General features: G+C 43.2%; 1 protein-coding gene across 2 annotated transcripts in view; it reads left to right on the forward strand.

Annotated features, from left to right (window-relative positions):
- LOC106564672 (ubiquitin carboxyl-terminal hydrolase 43) overlaps nucleotides 1–18,843 on the forward strand; it is a 112,249-nt gene that overhangs the window by 77,155 nt on the left and 16,251 nt on the right. For both annotated transcript variants that reach the window (XM_014130889.2, XM_014130888.2), the window contains exons 7-9: nucleotides 3,691–3,853; nucleotides 8,121–8,232; nucleotides 18,005–18,108. In XM_014130889.2, coding sequence (XP_013986364.1) covers nucleotides 3,691–3,853; nucleotides 8,121–8,232; nucleotides 18,005–18,108 — 379 coding nt within the window. The remainder of the gene's footprint in view (nucleotides 1–3,690; nucleotides 3,854–8,120; nucleotides 8,233–18,004; nucleotides 18,109–18,843) is intronic.

The following is an 18,843-nucleotide window of genomic DNA, read 5'->3' on the forward strand; positions in this document are numbered from 1 at the left end:
ATCCTCTTTCTATTCTGATTAGAGCCAGTTTTCGCTGTTCTGTGAAGGGAGTAGTACACAGCGTTGTGCAAGATCTTCAGTTTCTTGGCAATTTCTCACAAGGAATAGCCTTAATTTCTCAGAACAAGAATAGACTGACGAGTTTCAGAAGAAAGTGCTTTGTTTCTGGTCATTTTGAGCCTGTAATCGAACCCACAAATGCTGATGCTCCAGATACTCAACTAGTCTAAAGAAGGCCAGTTTTATTGCTTCTTTAATCAGAACAACAGTTTTCAGCTGTGCTAACATAATTGCAAAAGGGGTTTCTAATGATCAATTAGCCTTTTAAAATGATAAACTTGGATAAGCTAACACAATGTGACATTGGAACACAGGAGTGATGGTTGTTGATAATGGGCCTCTGTACGCTTATGTAGCTATTCCATTAAAAATCAGCTGTTTCCAGCTACAATAGTCATTTACAACATTAACAATGTCTACACTGTATTTCTGATCAATTTGATGTTATTCTAACAAAAAATGAAGATAATGAAGATAATTAGGTAAGAACCAAAGCATCAATGGAATATTGGAGTAGGTAAGCCCCAAAGCATCAATGGAATAGCTAAAGAGAGAGAGAGAATTGTAGTGTGTGTGTCTGTATGAAAAAATTCTAGTGAAATAGTAGGTCTAAAAAGAGAGGGGGGGAAAGAGAGCAATAGAGAGACAGAAGTAGGGAGGGAGATGTGAGAGTGAGACAATTGTAATTAAACAGCTCAGTCCCTGAAGAGACACTGCAGCGACGCTCCCCTTCTACTAGCACTGCTCTCCCACTCGCTCCTCCTTGTCTCTCTCTCCCTCTATATATCCCTCTCTCCTGGCTGGCTGAGATAGAAGGAATGAGGGAGAGGGTGTGAGAATGAGAGTCTGGCATGGGGTTCTCCCCTCAGACCCGGTCTGGAAGATACAGCAGCCAGACAGACAGACCGACCCGCACTCCTCACCGACTCAGCTATCCCAACAGAGCACTGCTTTCCTGAGTAATTTCAGGACATAGAAGTGTAGGTTTTGTATATGTTTAAAATAGCATACTTGTATTGTCTAGTGGGAGAAGTACGCTTTTGTGTCCTTGGTATTTAGTTATTTGCTTATGCTCCTTATAGTCGTGGTAACAGGCTAGCCTTTCTGTGTGGATTGAAATGAAACTGTCTTTGGCCTTTCAGTGCCTTTTATCTTCCCAGTGGGGAATTCAATGTCAGAGATGGGGGGGTGAGAGAGAGCGAGAGAGAGAATGGTTAGGCAGCAGTCAAAAGGGCAGACGGGAATGACACAGGGTGCCAAAACAGCCTCCACATGATTTACTATCCGATGGTTGAGAGGAATCAACTAAGCCAAAAGCTATTTCAATTTATCTTGTAAAATGGAATACTTGATTATTCATTCATTTAGTCTTACTCACCAAAGGCCATGCACTGGTGAATACAATTTTAGTTGGAAGTTTACATACACTTAGGTTGGGGTCATTAAAACTCGTTTTTCAACCACACCCACAAATTTCTTGTTAACAAACTATCGTTTTGGCAAGTCGGTTAGGACATCTACTTTGTGCATGACACAAGTCATTTTTCCAACAATTGTTTACAGACAGATTATTTCACTTATAATTCACTGTATCACAATTCCAGTGGGTCAGAAGTTTACATACACTAAGTGGACTGTGCCTTTAAACAGCTTGGAAAATTCCAGAAAATGTCATGGCTTTAGAAGCTTCTGATAGGCTAATTGGCATAATTTGAGTAAATTGGAGGTGTACCTGTGGATGTATTTGAAGGCCTACCTTCAAACTCAGTGCCTCTTTGCTTGACATCATGGGAAAATAAAAAGAAATCAGCCAAGACCTCAGAAAATAAATTGTAGACCTCCACAAGTCTGGTTCATCCTTGGGAGCAATTTCCAAACGCCTGAAGGTACCATGTTCATATGTACAAACAATTGTACGCAAGTATAAACACCATGGGACCACGCAGCCGTCATAACGCTCAGTAAGGAGACGCGTTCTGTCTCCTAGAGATGAACGTACTTTGATTGCGAAAAGTGCAAATCAATCCCAGAACAACAGCAAAGGACCTTGTGAAGATGCTGTAAAAAACAGGTACAAAAGTATCTATATCCACAGTAAAACGAGTCCTATATCGACATAACCTGAAAGGCCGCTCAGCAAGGAAGAATCCACTTCTCCAAAACCGCCATAAAAAAACAGACTACAGTTTGCAACTGCACATGGGGACAAAGATCGTACTTTTTGGAGCAATGTCTGATGAGGTCTGATGAAACAAAAATAGAACTGTTTGGCCATAATGACCATTGTTATGTTTGGAGGAAAAAGGGGGAGGCTTGCAAGCCGAGGAACACCATCCCAACCGTGAAGCACGGGGGTGGCAGCATCATGTTGTGGGGGTGCTTTGCTGCAGGAGGGACTGGTGCACTTCACAAAATAGGTGGCATCATGAGGATGGAAAATTTTGTGGATATATTGAAGCAACATCTCAAGACATCAGTCAGGAAGTTAAAGCTTGGTCACAAATGGGTCTTCCAAATGGACAATGACCCCAAGCATACTTCCAAAGTTGTGGCAAAATGGCTTAAGGACAACAAAGTCAAGGTATTGGAGTGGCCATCACAAAGCCCTGACCTCAATCCTATAGACAATTTGTGGGCAGAACTGAAAAGGCGTGTGCGTGCAAGGAGGCCTACAAACCTGACTCAGTTACACCAGCTCTGTCAGGAGCAATGGGCCAAAATTCACCCAACTTATTGTGGGACGCTTGTGGAAGGCTACCCAAAACGTTTGACCCAACAATTTAAAGGCAATGCTACCAAATACCAATTGAGTATATGTAAACTTCTGACCCACTGAGAATGTGATGAAAGGAATAAAAGCTGAAATAAATCATTCTCTCTACTATTATTCTGATATTTCACATTCTTAAAATAAAGTGGTGATCCTAACTGACCTAAGACAGGGAATTTTTACTAGGATTAAATGTCAGGAATTGTGAAAAACTGAATTTAAATGAATTTGGCTAAGGTGTATGTAAACTTCCGACATCAACTGTACATCCGTTGATACTCAAGTGGTGGCCTTTTCTCTGGCAGCTTCGATATCTGAGTTGACATGATACGATGTTACAGTACACTTCCTGTGCTCCTGAATGATTAGAGTTTCTCAGTACATGCACCGCTGTGTGTGTGAGTACATGTGTATGTGTGTGTGTGACACATTTCAACAGCGACAGTGATTAATTGTTCGGCGGCGTTGAACAAGTGTGTTTAATTAAATCCTCAGAAAATGTAAACATTTACAATGTTTACATTGCCTGGGAGACAGAGATTCCACCTCCTACACACTCCCCCTGTAGCTATTACCTACGGTTAATCAATGTGTACATGTCGTAACAGATGTCAATTTTACAATGCCACCCTTTGGGTAAATCAAAATCGTTGCTCCATTGTATAATGATTTTCACTTAATACGGTTTGTTTTCACAGTTGTGGGTGGTGTCATTTTGAGTCATTGAGACCTCATAGAACCCCTCTTGAGCACACTCTGGCACAAGCTATCCCCGTTATGTGTACGACCTTGTGTCTGAGCTCAACTTTGACCTCTCTCTTGACCCGTGTCTAACCTTTAACCTCTCTCTCCTCTCTCAGGCTACCACCACAGCCTCCCATCCTCGCCGTACACTTCAGGGCCAGATGGTCAAAGGTTACCCCCATCGACCACTCTGTCCTCAGAGTTTCTGAACCACGGTGGTTCCACCAAGGTCCTCCTCGTAATCTGCAACACGGCAGGCTCTGGCCAGCAGGCTGTCAGGTGAGTCAGGTTTGGTTGATTGGGTGGCTGTGTGGGTGGGTGGGAGGGAGTCTGGATTGGTTGATTGGGTCGGAATCTTGATTGGGTGGGATGGAGGGAGGCCATTTTGAAAATATGAGGTATTAGGTGTGAATCAATCAAGCCTTTTTAGTTTATAGCGAAACAGTATCTCATGGGTGAACAGAGGAGTTCTGATGAACGATATGCACCAACAGTTTGAACAGAGTGTATTTTATAAGGGCAAAAGCTCTGCTCTCTCTTTACTAGTTCCAGCTGTAATGAGTACCCACTGGGCCCAAGGGGACGTGCTCCAAGTTCCATTTTCCAGTTCACATTACACAGGTTGCGTTTACACAGGCAGAACAATTCGGATCTTTTTCCACTAATTGGTATTTTGACCAATCAGATCAACTTTTTTGCCAATACCTGGGCAAAATATAAAAATTGGGCTGATATATGTCATAATTGTTTTACATCTTTTAAAACATGTATTTTTTCCTACTGAGAATCAAAGGGAGCATCGCTCCTGAGAGAAACCAAATACTGTAAATCCCAGTAAACCGCTTTGAATTATTCAATGTCAATGAGAGAGAGAGAGAGAGAGAGAGTGAGAGAGAGAGAGAGACTGCATGCAGAATTCTGCTAAAATATCCCCCTTTACAACGTAAAACACCAAATAACACACGCAGAGCAGAATTAGGCCAATACCCGCTAATGATCAAAATCTAAACCTACAGAGAGATGAACCTGGAGAAGAGTCCCCTAAGCAAGCTGGTCCTGGGGCTCTGTTCACAAACACAAACACACCCCACAGAGCCTCAGGACCGCAACACAATTAGACCCAACCAAATCATGAGAAAACAAAAAGATAATTACTTTACACATTAGAAAGAATTAACAAAAAAACAGTGCAAATTAGAGTTCTATTTGGCCCTAAACAGAGAGTACACAGTGACAGAATACCTGACCACTGTGACTGACCCAAACTTAAGGAAAACTTTGACTCTGTACAGACTCAGTGACCATAGCCTTGCAATTGAGAAAGGCCGCCATAGGCAGACCTGGCTCTCAAGAGAAAACCTGCTACTGTATGTGCACACTGCCCACAAAATGAGGTGAGGTGGAAACTGAGCTGCACTTCCTACCCTCCTGCCAAATGTTATGACCATATTAGAGACACATATTTCCCTCAGATTACACAGATCCACAAAGAATTTAAAAACAAACCCGATTTTGATAAACTCCCATATCTACTGGGTGAAATACCACAGTGTGCCATCAAAGCAGCAAGATTTGTGACCTGTTGCCACAAGAAAAGGGCAACCAGTGAAGAACAAACACCATTGTAAATTCAGCCCATATTTATGTTTATTTATTTTCACTTTTGTATTTTAACTATTTGCACATCATTACAACACTGTATATAGACATAATATGACATTTGAAATGTCTTTATTATTTTGGAACTTCTGGGAGTGTAATGTTTACTGTTCATTTTTATTGTTTATTTCACTTTTGTTTATTATCTATTTCACTTGCTTTGGCAATGTTAACATGTGTTTCCTATGCCAATAAAGCCCTTAATTTGAATTGAGAGAAAGAGAGAGAGAGAGAGAGAGAGAGAGAGAGAGAGAGAGAGAGGTAATACTCACTCCAGCCATCTGCCCACTATTGGCCCATGCCTGTCAATCCAAAAGTCATTTTGAGTTTTGTATGCTGTCATATACTGTCTGTCTGCTCCCTCCTCCACACACTCCTCTTGAGTGTGTGGAGGAGCCTGCTCATTTGTGCACATACGTGTGTGTGTACGGGGAAACAGAGGAAGGATATTCCCATGGTCAGCTTGTTAATGTCAGGAGGATATTTGAGTACCTGTGGAGGCCCCATCTCAGCGGCGTGTGTCTCTGTTTCACCCCATGGGGAGACAGGCGGTCTGTTTATGCCCCCTGACTGGCACATGTCAACTGTGGTTGGCTCAGATTGCTGCCTGTTTGACAGAAACCTTCTCTCTCTCTTTCCCCCCTAACTGTCTTTACAACAGAGGAAAAGCCTACAGATCATAACCACATAATGGTGTTAACGGCTGATATTGGGCCAGTTTCACAGACACAGATTAAGCTCAGTCCTGGACTAAAATGCAATAGAGATTCTCCAGTAATGTGTCCAGGTAACCAGCCCATTGAGTAGTTACAGTTGAAGTCGGAAGTTTACATTCACTTAGGTTGGAGTCATTAAAACTCGTAATTTCAACCACACCACACATTTCTTGTTAACAAACTATAGTTTTGGCAAGTCAGTTAGGACATCTACTTTGTGCATGACACAAGTAATTTTTCCAACAATTGTTTACAGACAGATTATTTCACTTATAATTCACTGTATCACAATTCCAGTGGGTCAGAAGTTTACATACACTAAGTTGACTGTGCCTTTAAACAGCTTTGAAAATTCCAGAAAATGTCATGGCTTTAGAAGCTTCTGATAGGCTAATTGGCATAATTTGAGTCAATTGGAGGTGTACCTGTGGATGTATTTGAAGGCCTACCTTCAAACTCAGTGCCTCTTTGCTTGACATCATGGGAAAATCAAAAGAAATCAGCCAAGACCTCAGAAAAAAAATTGTAGATCTCCACAAGTCTGGTTCATCCTTGGGAGCAATTTCCAAACGCCTGAAGGTACCACGTTCACATGTACAAACAATTGTACGCAAGTATAAACACCATGGGACCACGCAACCGTCATACCTCTCAGGAAGGAGACGCGTTCTGTCTCCTAGAGATGAACGTACTTTGATTGCGAAAAGTGCAAATCAATCCCAGAACAGCAGCAAAGGACCTTGTGAAGATGCTGTAGGAAACAGGTACAAAAGTATCTATATCCACTGTAAAACGAGTCCTATATCGACATAACCTGAAAGGCCGCTCAGCAAGGAAGAAGCCACTGCTCCAAAACCGCCATAAAAAAGCCAGACTACGGTTTGCAACTGCACATGGGGACAAAGATCGTACTTTTTGGAGCAATATCTGATGAGGTCTGATGAAACAAAAATATAACTGTTTGGCCATAATGACCATCATTATGTTTGGAGGAAAAAGGGGGAGGCTTGCAAGCCGAGGAACACCATCCCAACCGTGAAGCACGGGGGTGGCAGCATCATGTTGTGGGGGTGCTTTGCTGCAGGAGGGACTGGTGCACTTCACAAAATAGATGGCATCATGAGGATGGAAAACTTTGTGGCCATATTGAAGCAACATCTCAAGACATCAGTCAGGAAGTTAAAGCTTGGTCACAAATGGGTCTTCCAAATGGACAATGACCCCAAGCATACTTCCAAAGTTGAGGATATTCACCCTGGGCTCACCTTGTGTCTAATAGAACGTTTGAATGGATGATGATCATAGATGTCTTTGGGGTAGAGTTTGAGCCTTGGGAAAGACTAAAGGAGAAACAATTCCCATAACAGTAAACAATGGCTTACCTGCTCACTCTAATAAACCGGTTTGAGGGATGGGGTGGCACTGGTGGCAAGGACAGACTATGTTTCACACAGACACACACACACACACACACACACTGACGTCTCAAAACAGCCTCCTCCGGTTTTATGAGAGAACCAGTCTAAGCAGTAGATGGGAAATATGTTCAATTCATTGAATGGAAATACTTTCTTTTGGGTTTTCTCATTGGGATCACTGACTAGTTCTCTCTCAAATCCACACAATGCTTTTGGAAATCTATCATTTAAAAAACGACATTCTCAGCCAAAATGTTCTCATACCTGAAATATGCTTACAATGCCGCATTGAAAATACTGGCTTTCTTGTCACTTGTAGTCCTGTAATCATTAAATACATGTTGAGTTGAGAGACCTGCTTAACTACGTTTCACATTCAAAAGGCCACAGGGTTGTAATGTACTTTACTTTATGCAAATCCAACCATATGTTTGCCTCTCTCAAACAACTGCAGAATAACATTGTATTTTTTCTCCCCATCTGTCTCCCTCTCTTCCTCCCTCTCGCTCATCTCTTTACCTCTTCTTTCTTCTCTCTCCCTCTCCCCTACTCCATCTTCCTCTCCTTCACTCCTCTCTGGCCCTCTCCTCCATCCCTCTCATTCTCCCTCTCTCTCTCCTCCATCTCCTTCTCCCTCCATTCTTCTCCCTCCATCCTTCTCCCTCTATCTATCCTTCTCTCTCTCACTCTCTCCCTCCCTCTCTCTCTCTCTCTCCCCCCCTCCTTCTCTCCCTCTCCTTCACCCCCCTCCAGGTTTGGCCCTCCCTTCCTCATGAGAGAGGAGCGTACCCTGTCCTGGGACCAGCTCCAGCAGAGTATCCTCAGCAAGCTCTATTACCTGATGCTGAACGGATCACAGGCTCAGGTCAGTTAACACTGGCACCACTGGTCACTACCATTCATTTACTACTACTGGTTCCGACTGTTTACTACCTGAAACAGTAGTACATTCCACCTGAACAACCTAGTGCTATTACCACCACAAATAACATTCAGCCTACCAATATGCACTTAATGGAGAGTGGTGGAGATCCTAATGATCTAGTGAGTCTCTCATATACACACACACACACATCCGGGAGTACGCACGCACACACACACACACACACACACACACACACACACACACACACACACACACACACACACACGTAAGTAAGTAAAAAAATAGGTATTAGGTGAACAATAGATAAGTAAAGAAATTAAATAAACAATAGTAAAAAGACAGTGAAAAATAACAGTAGTTAGGCTATATACATTAGCAAGGCTATATACAGGCACTGGTTAGTCAGGCTAATTGAGGTAGTATGTACATGTAGATATGGTTAAAGTGACTATGCATATATGATAAACAGAGATTAGCAGTAGCGTAAAAGAGGGGTTGGCGGGTGGCAGGACACAATGCAGATAGTCCAGGTAGCCAATGTGCGGGGGCACCGGTTAGTCAAGCTAATTGAGGTAGTACATTTTACATTTTAGTCATTTAGCAGACGCTCTTATCCAGAGCGACTTACAGTAGTGAATGCATACATTTCATAAATTTCTTCTCCGTACTGGTCCCCCGTGGGAATCGAACCCACAACCCTGGCGGCCCGTCAGGAAGTCCAGGATCCAGTTGCAGAGGGAGGTGTTTAGTCCCAGGATCCTTAGATTAGTGATGAGCTTTGAGGGCACTATGGTGTTGAATGCTGAGCTGTAGTCAATTAATAGAATTCTCACGTAGGTGTTCCTTTTGTCCAGGTGGGAAAGGGCAGTGTAGAGTGCAATAGAGATTGCATCATCTGTGGATCTGTTTTGGGCGGTATGACAATTGGAGTGGGTCTAGGGTTTCTGGGATAATGGTGTTGATGTGAGCCATTACCAGCCTTTCAAAGCACTTCATGGCTACGGATGTGAGTGCTTCGGGTCTGTAGTCATTTAGGCAGGTTGCCTTAGTGTTCTTGGGCACAGGGACTATGGTGGTCTGCTTGAAACATGTTGGTATTACAGACTCAATCAGGAACATTTTGAAAATGTCAGTGAAGACACCTGCCAGTTGGTCAGCACATGCCCGGAGCACACGTCCTGGTAATCCGTCTGGCCCCGCGGCCTTGTGAATGTTGACCTGTTTAAAGGTCTTACTCACGTCGGCTACGGAGAGCGTGATCACACAGTTGTCCGGAACAGCTGATGCTCTCATGCATGCCTCAGTGTTGCTTGCCTCTAAGCGAGCATAGAAGTGATTTAGCTCGTCTGGTTGGCTCGTGTCACTGGGCAGTTCGCTGCTGTGCTTCCCTTTGTAGTCTGTAATAGTTTGCAAGCCCTGCCACATCCGACGAGTGTCGGAGCCGGTGTAGTATGATTCAATCTTATTCCTGTATTGGCGCTTTGCCTGTTTGATGGTTCGTCGGAGGGCATAGCAGGATTTCTTATAAGCTTCCGGGTTAGAGTCCCGCACCTTGAAAGCGGCAGCTCTACCCTTTAGCTCAGTGCGAATGTTGCCTGTAATCCATGGCTTCTGGTTGGGGTATGTACGTACAGTCACTGGGGACGACGTCCTCGATGCACTGATTGATGAAGCCAGTGACTGATGTGGTGTACTCCTCAATGCAATCAGAAGAATCCTGGAACATTTTTTATTTCACCTTTATTTAACCAGGCAGGCTAGTTGAGAACATTTACAACTGCGACCTGGCCAAGATAAAGCAAAGCAGTGCGACACAAACAACAACACAGAGTTACACATGGAATAAACAAACATACAGTCAATAATACAATAGAAAAAGTCTAAATACAGTGTGTGCAAATGAGGTAGGATAAGGGAGGTAAGGCAATAAATAGGCCATAGTGGCGAAATAATTACAATATAGCAATTTAACACTGGAGTGATAGATGTGCAGAAGATGAATGTGCACGTACAGATACTGGGGTGCAAAGGAGAAAAATAAACAAATAACAGTATGGGGATGAGGTAGTTGGATGGGCTATTTACAGATGGGCTATGTACAGGTGCAGTGATCTGTGAGCTGCTCTGCTTAAAGTTAGTGAGGGAGATATGAGTCTCCAGCTTCAGTTATTTTTGCAGTTCATTCCAGTCATTGTCAGCAGAGAACTAGAAGGAAATGCAGCCAAAGGAGGAATTGGCTTTGGGGATGACCAGTGAAATATACCTGCTGGAGTGGGTTCAACGGGTGGGTGCTGCTATGGTGACCAGTGAGCTGAGATAAGGCGGAGCTTTACCGAGCAAAGACTTATAGATGACCTGGAGCCAGTGGGTTTGGCGACGAATATGAAGCGAGGGCCAGCCAACGAGAGCATACAGGTCGCAATGGTGGGTAGTATATGGGGCTTTGGTGACAAAACGGATGGCACTCTGATAGACTGCATCCAATTTGCTGAGTATGAGTAACATGTTCCAGTCTGTGATAGCAAAGCAGTCCTGTATCTGCTTCACCCGACCACTTTTTTAAAGACCGAGTCACTGGTGCTTCCTGCTTTAATTTTTGCTTGTAAGCAGGAATCAGGAGGATAGAATTGTGGTCAGATTTACCAAATGGAGGGCGAGGGAGAGCTTTGTATGCGTCTCTGTGTGTGGAGTACAGGTGATCTAGAATGTTTTTCCCTCTGGTTGCACGTTGATAGAGATTAGGTAAAACTGATTTAAGTTTCCCTGCATTAAAGTCTCCGGCCACTAGGAGCGCCGCCTCTGGGTGAGCGGTTTCCTGTTTGCTTATTTCCTTATACAGCTGGTCTTAGTGCCAGCATCCGTCTGTGGTGGTAAATAAACAGCCACGAAAAGTATAGATGAAAACTCTCTAGGCAAGTAGTGTGGTGTACAGTTTATCATAAGATACTCTACTTCAGGCGAGCAAAATCTAGAGACTTCCTTAGATTTCGTGCACCAGCTGTTGTTTACAAATATGCACCGCTCCCCCTCGTCTTACCGGAGTGTGCTGTTCTATCTAGCCGGTACAGCGTATATATCCTGCTAGCTGAATATCCATGACATCATTCAGCCACAATTCCATGAAACATATGATGTTACACTTTTTGATGTCCTGTTGGTAGGATATTCATGATCGTACCTCGTCTAATTTATTGTCCAATGATTGTACGTTGGTGAGTAATATTGACAGTAACGGCAGCTTTCCCACTCGCCTTCTGTGGATCCTTACGAGGCACCCTGCTCTGTGTCTTCTGTACCTGCATCTCTTTCTCTTGCCAATAACTGGGATGTTGGCCTTGTCGGGAGTTAGCAGTATGTCCTGTGCGTCCTGCTTGTTGAAGAAAAAAATCTTTGTCTAATCTGAGGTGAGTGATCGCTGTCCTAATATCCAGAAGTTATTTTTGCACTAAGATACGGCGGCAGAAACATGATGTATAAAATAAGTTACAAATAACGAGAAAAAACACATAATAGCATAATTGGTTGGGCGCCCGTAAAACTGTTGCCATTTCTTCCGGCGCCATTTGGGACATATGCCAACACTCTTAAGACACAATCCACCGTGTGTGTGCGTCTGTGTGCTCTTGAGTCCTCAACAACTTCCTGGATAAAATAACCCCATCATGAGAGGGAAATAGCTTTAATTACAAACGGGAGGCGTTCAGTTAACTGGAGTGGCCGTAGGGACTGTCTCAGGACAGTCCATTTACACCCAGTCAGTTTAGACTCTGCCTGAGACACATTATCTGCTGTGTCACTGCTCCTTGTAACTGCCAGGACAGCCCCATTGTTCACTCACCATAGCAATTAACTCTAGATGTGTAACAAGTGCGCTGAGAGTCGGGAAGCAAGTGCAGGGAGTGAGTGTTTGAATAAATAAATGAAACAATAAACACGAAACACAAACAACGCACCGACATGAAAGCAGAGTCAACAACACCTGAGGAAAGAACCAAGGGGAGTGACAGATATAGGGAAGATAATCAAGGAGGTGATGGAGTTCAGGTCACCCCCGGGAGAACCTGTTTTTTTTTCTTTCTAAAAACTTCATTATGGGGTATTGTCTGTAGATCAATTTAATCAATTTTGTATTCAGGCTGTAATACAACAAAATGTGTCAAGGGGTATGAACACTTTCTGAAGGCACTGTATGCTGTTGAGAAACCCACAGGGGGCGCCACAACATCTTATGAATTTCCTCCACCACAAAACAAATAAGAATGACATGAGAAAGCAGGACAAACTACACTTTGAAGTGGAAAATCCTCCAAGGAGTCAAACAAACACATCAAATACAAGTAAATGCCAAACAATAATTGTGTCCTGGAACTTAACTGTGAATTCAGTCTGCATACAGCTTTGCTATGAATGAGAAATAAAGGTAACCAGATTGTGCAGTTGATGGTCACACAGCTTGACAGAGTTAACTTAACAAGGAGCTTGTTGCCGTGGAGATACAGATCAGTTTGTCAACATTAGGTGTAAAGAAATAGTTCCTTCTCTGTGGGGGTAGGACCTTGTTTGGGGCTTATCAGCCTTAGCACTACTTGAGACTTTGAGCCCAGCGCTGTTTGCTCTGGATAAGGCCTCCTTGTCAAACAATACACTATCACCATGGCGTCTCCCATAGCGACAGGGCAGCACGCCTTAGGAGCAGATGATAGTTGTGTGTTGTGTGTATTAAAAGGAAGGCTCAAGGTGAAGTGAGGGGGTCATTGTGGCAGTTTTGAGCTCCATTGTCTATAGCAGTGGTCTCCGACTGGTCGATCTCCAAGGCATTCCTAGTCGGTCATTTATGTAAAAAAAAACAACGATACATTCATATTTTTAAAATATGTCTCACACTGTTGACGATAGGTACATCTGATTCAGCTGCCCTGCGCGCCGGGTAAGCAACATGTTCCCATTTTGAACCATTTCATATGGTCTGAGAAGAACAACAATGCATTGGCAGGGCAATATGCAGAGATAATGTTTTGGGCCTATAGCCTACTGCACAAACCTCAATACTACAGTACTGCTTTTAATAGGTTAATGTTACGTAAGTTTACATTTTCAAGTCATGTCATAGATAATGCATGTGTACCAAACCATGGTTCCTGCTTAATGTGTGTGTAGAGTAGCCCTACAGTGCATAGTGGATGCAGGATGGTCAGGGAAAGGGGCTCATTGCTTACAGTACTTATAATGTCTATAGTGGATCCACTGTCACAAACTGAGGACATACCGGTCTACGTAATACCGGTCTTGTCTTTAGTCACTCCCTGTATTCTGGATCAAATCTGTGTGTTAATCAGGGCAGAAGCCACAGTGTGATGTATAGATGCTGACATAACTCCCCCACTCTGCTCAGTGCATCTTGTCACGTGGGCTCCCTCTTCGGCCTCTAGGTCACCAGGCTGCTCGAAATGGCTCACACCTGTCACCATCGTTACGTGCATTATGACACTCATCTGGACTCCATCACCTCCTTGTTTACCTGCCCTTTACAGTGAGGGAAAAAAGTATTTGATCCCCTGCTGATTTTGTACGTTTGCCCACTGACAAAGAAATTATCAGTCTATAATTTTAATGGTAGGTTTATTTGAACAGTGAGAGACAGAATAACAACAAAATAATCCAGAAAAACGCATGTCAAAAATGTTATAAATTGATTTGCAGTTTAATGAGGGAAAGAAGTATTTGACCCCCTCTCAATCAGAAAGAATTCTGGCTCCCAGGTGTCTTTTATACAGATCCATGCAAGATCTCACCTCGTGGAGTTGCAATGATCATGAGAACGTGAGGAATCAGCACAGAACTACACGGGAGGATCTTGTCAATGATCTCAAGGCAGCTGGGACCATAGTCACCAAGAAAACAATTGGTAACACACTACGCCGTGAAGGACTGAAATCCTGCAGCGCCCGCAAGGTCCCCCTGCTCAAGTAAGCACATATACATGCCCGTCTGAAGTTTGCCAATGAACATATGAATAATTCAGAGGACAACTGGGTGAAAGTGTTGTGGTCAGGTGAGACCAAAATGGAGCTCTTAGGCATCAACTCAACTCGTCGTGTTTGGAGGAGGAGGAATGCTGCCTATGACCCCAAGAACGCCATCCCCACCATCAAACATGGAGGTGGAAACATTATGCTTTGGGAGTGTTTTTCTGCTAAGGGGACAGGACACTTCACCGCATCAAAGGGACGATGGACGGTGCCATGTACCGTCAAATCTTGGGTGAGAACCTCCTTCCCTCAGCCAGGGCATTGAAAATGGGTCATGGTTGGGTATTCCAGTATGACAATGACTCAAAACACACGGCCAAGGCAACAAAGGAGTGGTTCAAGAAGAAGCACATTAAGGTCCTGGAGTGGCCTAGCCAGTCTCCAGACCTTAATCCCAGAGAAAATCTTTGGAGGGAGCTGAAGGTTCGAGTTGCCAAATGGCAGCCTCGAAACCTTAATGACTTGGAGAAGATCTGCAAAGAGGAGTGGGACAAAATCCCTTCTGAGATGTGTGCAAACCTGGTGGCCAACTACAAGAAACGTCTGACCTCTGTGATTGCCAACAAGGGTTTTGCAACCAAGTACTAAGTCATGTTTTGCAGAGGGGTTAAATACTTATTTCCCTCATTAAAATGCAAATCAATTTATAATATTTTTATTGTTGTTATTCTGTCTCTCACTGTTCAAATAAACCTACCATTAAAATTATAGACTGATCATTTCTTTGTCAGTGGGCAAACGTACAAAATCAGCAGGGGATCAAATACTTTTTTCCCTCACTGTATATGTCACTCCCTTTGGTTCCTTACCCAGTCGTCATTGTTCCTGTTCTAAGTCGGTACGCTGTTCGTGTTTCTTGTTTTGTTCTTTCATTTATTAAACGTATTCACTCCCTGAACTTGCTTCCCGACTTTCAGCGTACATCGTTACACCACCAAAACAGTCTAGACATTTCAGGCAATCTTTTCAAACAGCTCATACACTAAAAGGGCATTATCATCATTTTCACAGTTTCACAGTATTATTCCATACTCATAGTGTGGATATGTATAGCTATATATAAAACACAGTAAAATCTAATTTTTGACTGCACTAGGCCTTTAATGTGATCCTTAGTTTGACCCCATGTTTCATGCTCACTTACAATGTTACATCAGATAACTGATGCATGTCGGCTGCTCAATGTATAAACTTTATGTAATCACATACTTCAACTTCCCTTGAACCCTCTATCTATCTATCTATCTATCTATCTATCTATCTATCTATCTATCTATCTATCTATCTATCTATCTATCTATCAGTATTCACATTTCATATTAGCTTAACTTCAAACTAACATAACAAGCTGCAGTTCATACATTATCAATGGGGCAAGCTGCAGTTCATTTAAATGATTATGATTTAGGGAGCAGAAAAATCCGTATCAAAATGGTGTGGTAAGTTCCTTGCCACACCATGTGTTGTAGAGGTCAGATCTTGCACCTGGTAGATCCCACATTACATAAAAGCTTTAGTACCCACCTACATATGAGTCATTCCAGCATTGTGTCAACTTCAGACAAAGGAGATGATTGTGGACTACAGGAAGAAGGGGACCGAGCACGCCCCCAATCTCATCGAAGGGGGTGTAGTGGAGCAGGTTGAAAGCTTGGTGTCCTTGGTGTCCACATCACCAACAAACTAACATGGTCCAAGCACACCAAGACAATCGTGAAGAGGGCACGACAAAACCTATTCCCCCTCAGTAGACTGAAAAGATTTGGCAATGGTCCTCAGATCCTGAAAAGGTTCTACAGCTGCACCATCGAGAGCATCCTGACTGGTTGCATCACTGCCTGGTATGGCAACTGCTCAGCCTCCGACCGCAAGGCACTACAGAGGGTAGTACGTATGGCCCAGTACATCACTTGGGCCAAGCTTCCTGCCATCCAGGACCTCTATACCAGGCGGTGTCAGAGGAAGGCCCTAAAAATGGTCAAAGACTCCAGTCACCCTAGTCATAGACTGTTCTCTCTGCTACCGCACGGAAAGTGCCGAGTCTAGGTCCAAGAGGCTTCTAAACAGCTTCTACCCCCAAGCCATAAGACTCCTGAACATCTAATCAAATGGCTAGCCAGACTAGCCGCTGGTACTCTCTGTTGTTATCATCTATCATTTTAATAACTCTACCTACATGTGCATATTACATCAATTATCTCAACTAACCGGTGCCTCCGCACATTGACTCTGTACCGGTACCCCCTGTATATAGTCTCGCTATTGTTATTTTACAGCTGCTCTTTAATTACTTGTTACTTTTTATTTATTTTTCTTATTTTTTTTAAACTGCATTGTTGGTTAGAGGCTCGTAGATAAGCATTTCACTGTAAGGTCTACACCTGTTGTGTTCGGCGCATGTGACAAATAACATTTGATTTGGTTCAGTCGGCAGTATGCTGATAACTGTTGAATCAAATCTATAAGACAGATCAGAATGTACGAGACAGATTACTATGAGGCTCCGAGAGGATGTGTCTCTTTGAAAAAGATCCTATGTGTGTTGGAAATGGCACCCCATTCAGAAGTAGTGCACTATATAGGGAATAGGGTGTCATTTTAGACACAGACCTGTGATTTTCACCAAGTCATCCAGGCTTGGTGTATTTTCTGCACCATACAGTTTGTTGTTCTCGCAAGCTGTGTTTTTTGATCATTTGTGTCTGTACCCAACAAATACAAACATTTGCTGAAAAGGAAGATAAGGATATTCTCTCCTCAAGGCTTTGTCGGTTTAATATTTAATCCCACTTGATTTGTCCCTAATCCAGACAGATTAAAAGTAGTATACATATCCTCCAGAAAGACGGTGATATGACATGAAATCTTCACAGGCATTAAATAAACAGGTGTTTATCTAATCTTCAACATGCACACAAACACACACACACCTCCTCCACTCACTTTCACTCCACTCTCCCTCATCCAAAGAAGTTCCCTCGAGTTCCAAATGTCCCTTAAACTCACTTATAAACTCAGCCTAATTGCTCATCAACGATGACTTGTTCATTATGGTCTTATGAAAGATAACCTCACAACCGCATATGTATGGTCCACTCCCCCAAAGAAAATACTTCTTTGCCGTTTTCATTTTTTGGTTACGGTCTTATTAACTAGGATGCATCCCAAGTGTCACCCTATTCCCTACACACTGCACTACTTTTGACCAGAGCCCTATGGCTCTAGTAGTGCACTGTGTAGGGAATAGGTTGCCGTTTGGGACGCAGCGTTACTCATTTATTTCTCTGTATGCTTGGCTGCGGCTGTATTCTCCAGCGGCCTTCATTCCAAATGAGACCATTAGGTTTAATTTGCAACGTGATTCTCCTCTCTACCTTCTACTAACGTAGCCTCTCTTGTCTAATTCATCTCCTAATGCACCTTGTTCAGTCAAGGGTGGAGCTGTGGAGCTAGAGACACCGTTAACAATGCTGTTGTTATGAGTGGAACCTGTGTCCGTTTGTGATACATTTTTGTTTTAGCCAAAGAAAGATAATGTACTGCTTGCTCCCACAGTGTTCTTACAGTATTACAATGCACTTGTATTATAGAAACAGTTTGTACAATATCTCGTCTAGTGTCATCTTACCTCATCTCGCCTTATCTCATGGCATCTTATCTTACCTCGTCTCGTCTTATCTCATATCTCACTTATCTCGTTGAATGCCTGTGTCTCCCTACAGAATGCAGGGTTGCTGTTCAAGGTCAGAGTGGTGGGAGGATCTGCCTCCTACAGCTACCTGTCCCCACAAGATGGACGCCCTCTCTTCCACCCTGCCGTGGACAGGTAAGACCACCAGCACCTGCATTATCCATCTCTCTCTCGCGCTTTCTCTCTCCTATTTCTCTCTCTCTCTCTCGCTCATTCTTTCTCTCTTTCTCTCTCTCACTCTATCTCTCTCTTTTTCTCCCTTTTTTCTCTCTCTTTCTCCCTTTTTTTCTCTCTCTCGCACTCACACTGTCTTTCTCTCTCTCTCACTCTTTCTCTCTTTCTCTCTCTCTCTTTCTCTCTCTCTCACTCTCTCACTCTCTCTCTCTCTCTCTCTCTCTCACTCTTTCTCTCTCTCTTTCTCTCTCTCACTCTTTCTCTCTCTCTCACTCTCTCTCTCTCTCTCTCTCTCTCTCTCTCTCTCTCATTCTTTCTCTCTTTCTCTCTCTCTCTCTCTCTCTCACTTTATTTCTCTCTGTCTAAAATACCTGAACTAAGGTACTATCAAATGCCTGTCATTGAGTAACTTTTTTTCTTCACTGTCAGACATAAAATGGTAAACCATGGTATCTCTGAACACTCAGAAACATCACAGGTGAATGAATGTCATGTTGAAGTAGAGATCACTTGCCTATTCTGTGCAAACAGTGCCTTTGAGAAGCCAATGAACCATGAGGGGCTTACTGTAAAAAGGTAGAGGAATCAAGTCGCAGTGAAGATAAGACAAAAGCCTTTATTCTCCCTTCTGTCGAGCGGGTTCAGCTGTCGTAGGAGACACAGGGAGCTCCATCTAAAGCTGTGCTGTTGTTGTGA

This window comes from Salmo salar, chromosome ssa12, assembly GCF_905237065.1.
Source record: "Salmo salar chromosome ssa12, Ssal_v3.1, whole genome shotgun sequence".
Lineage (NCBI taxonomy): Eukaryota > Metazoa > Chordata > Actinopteri > Salmoniformes > Salmonidae > Salmo > Salmo salar.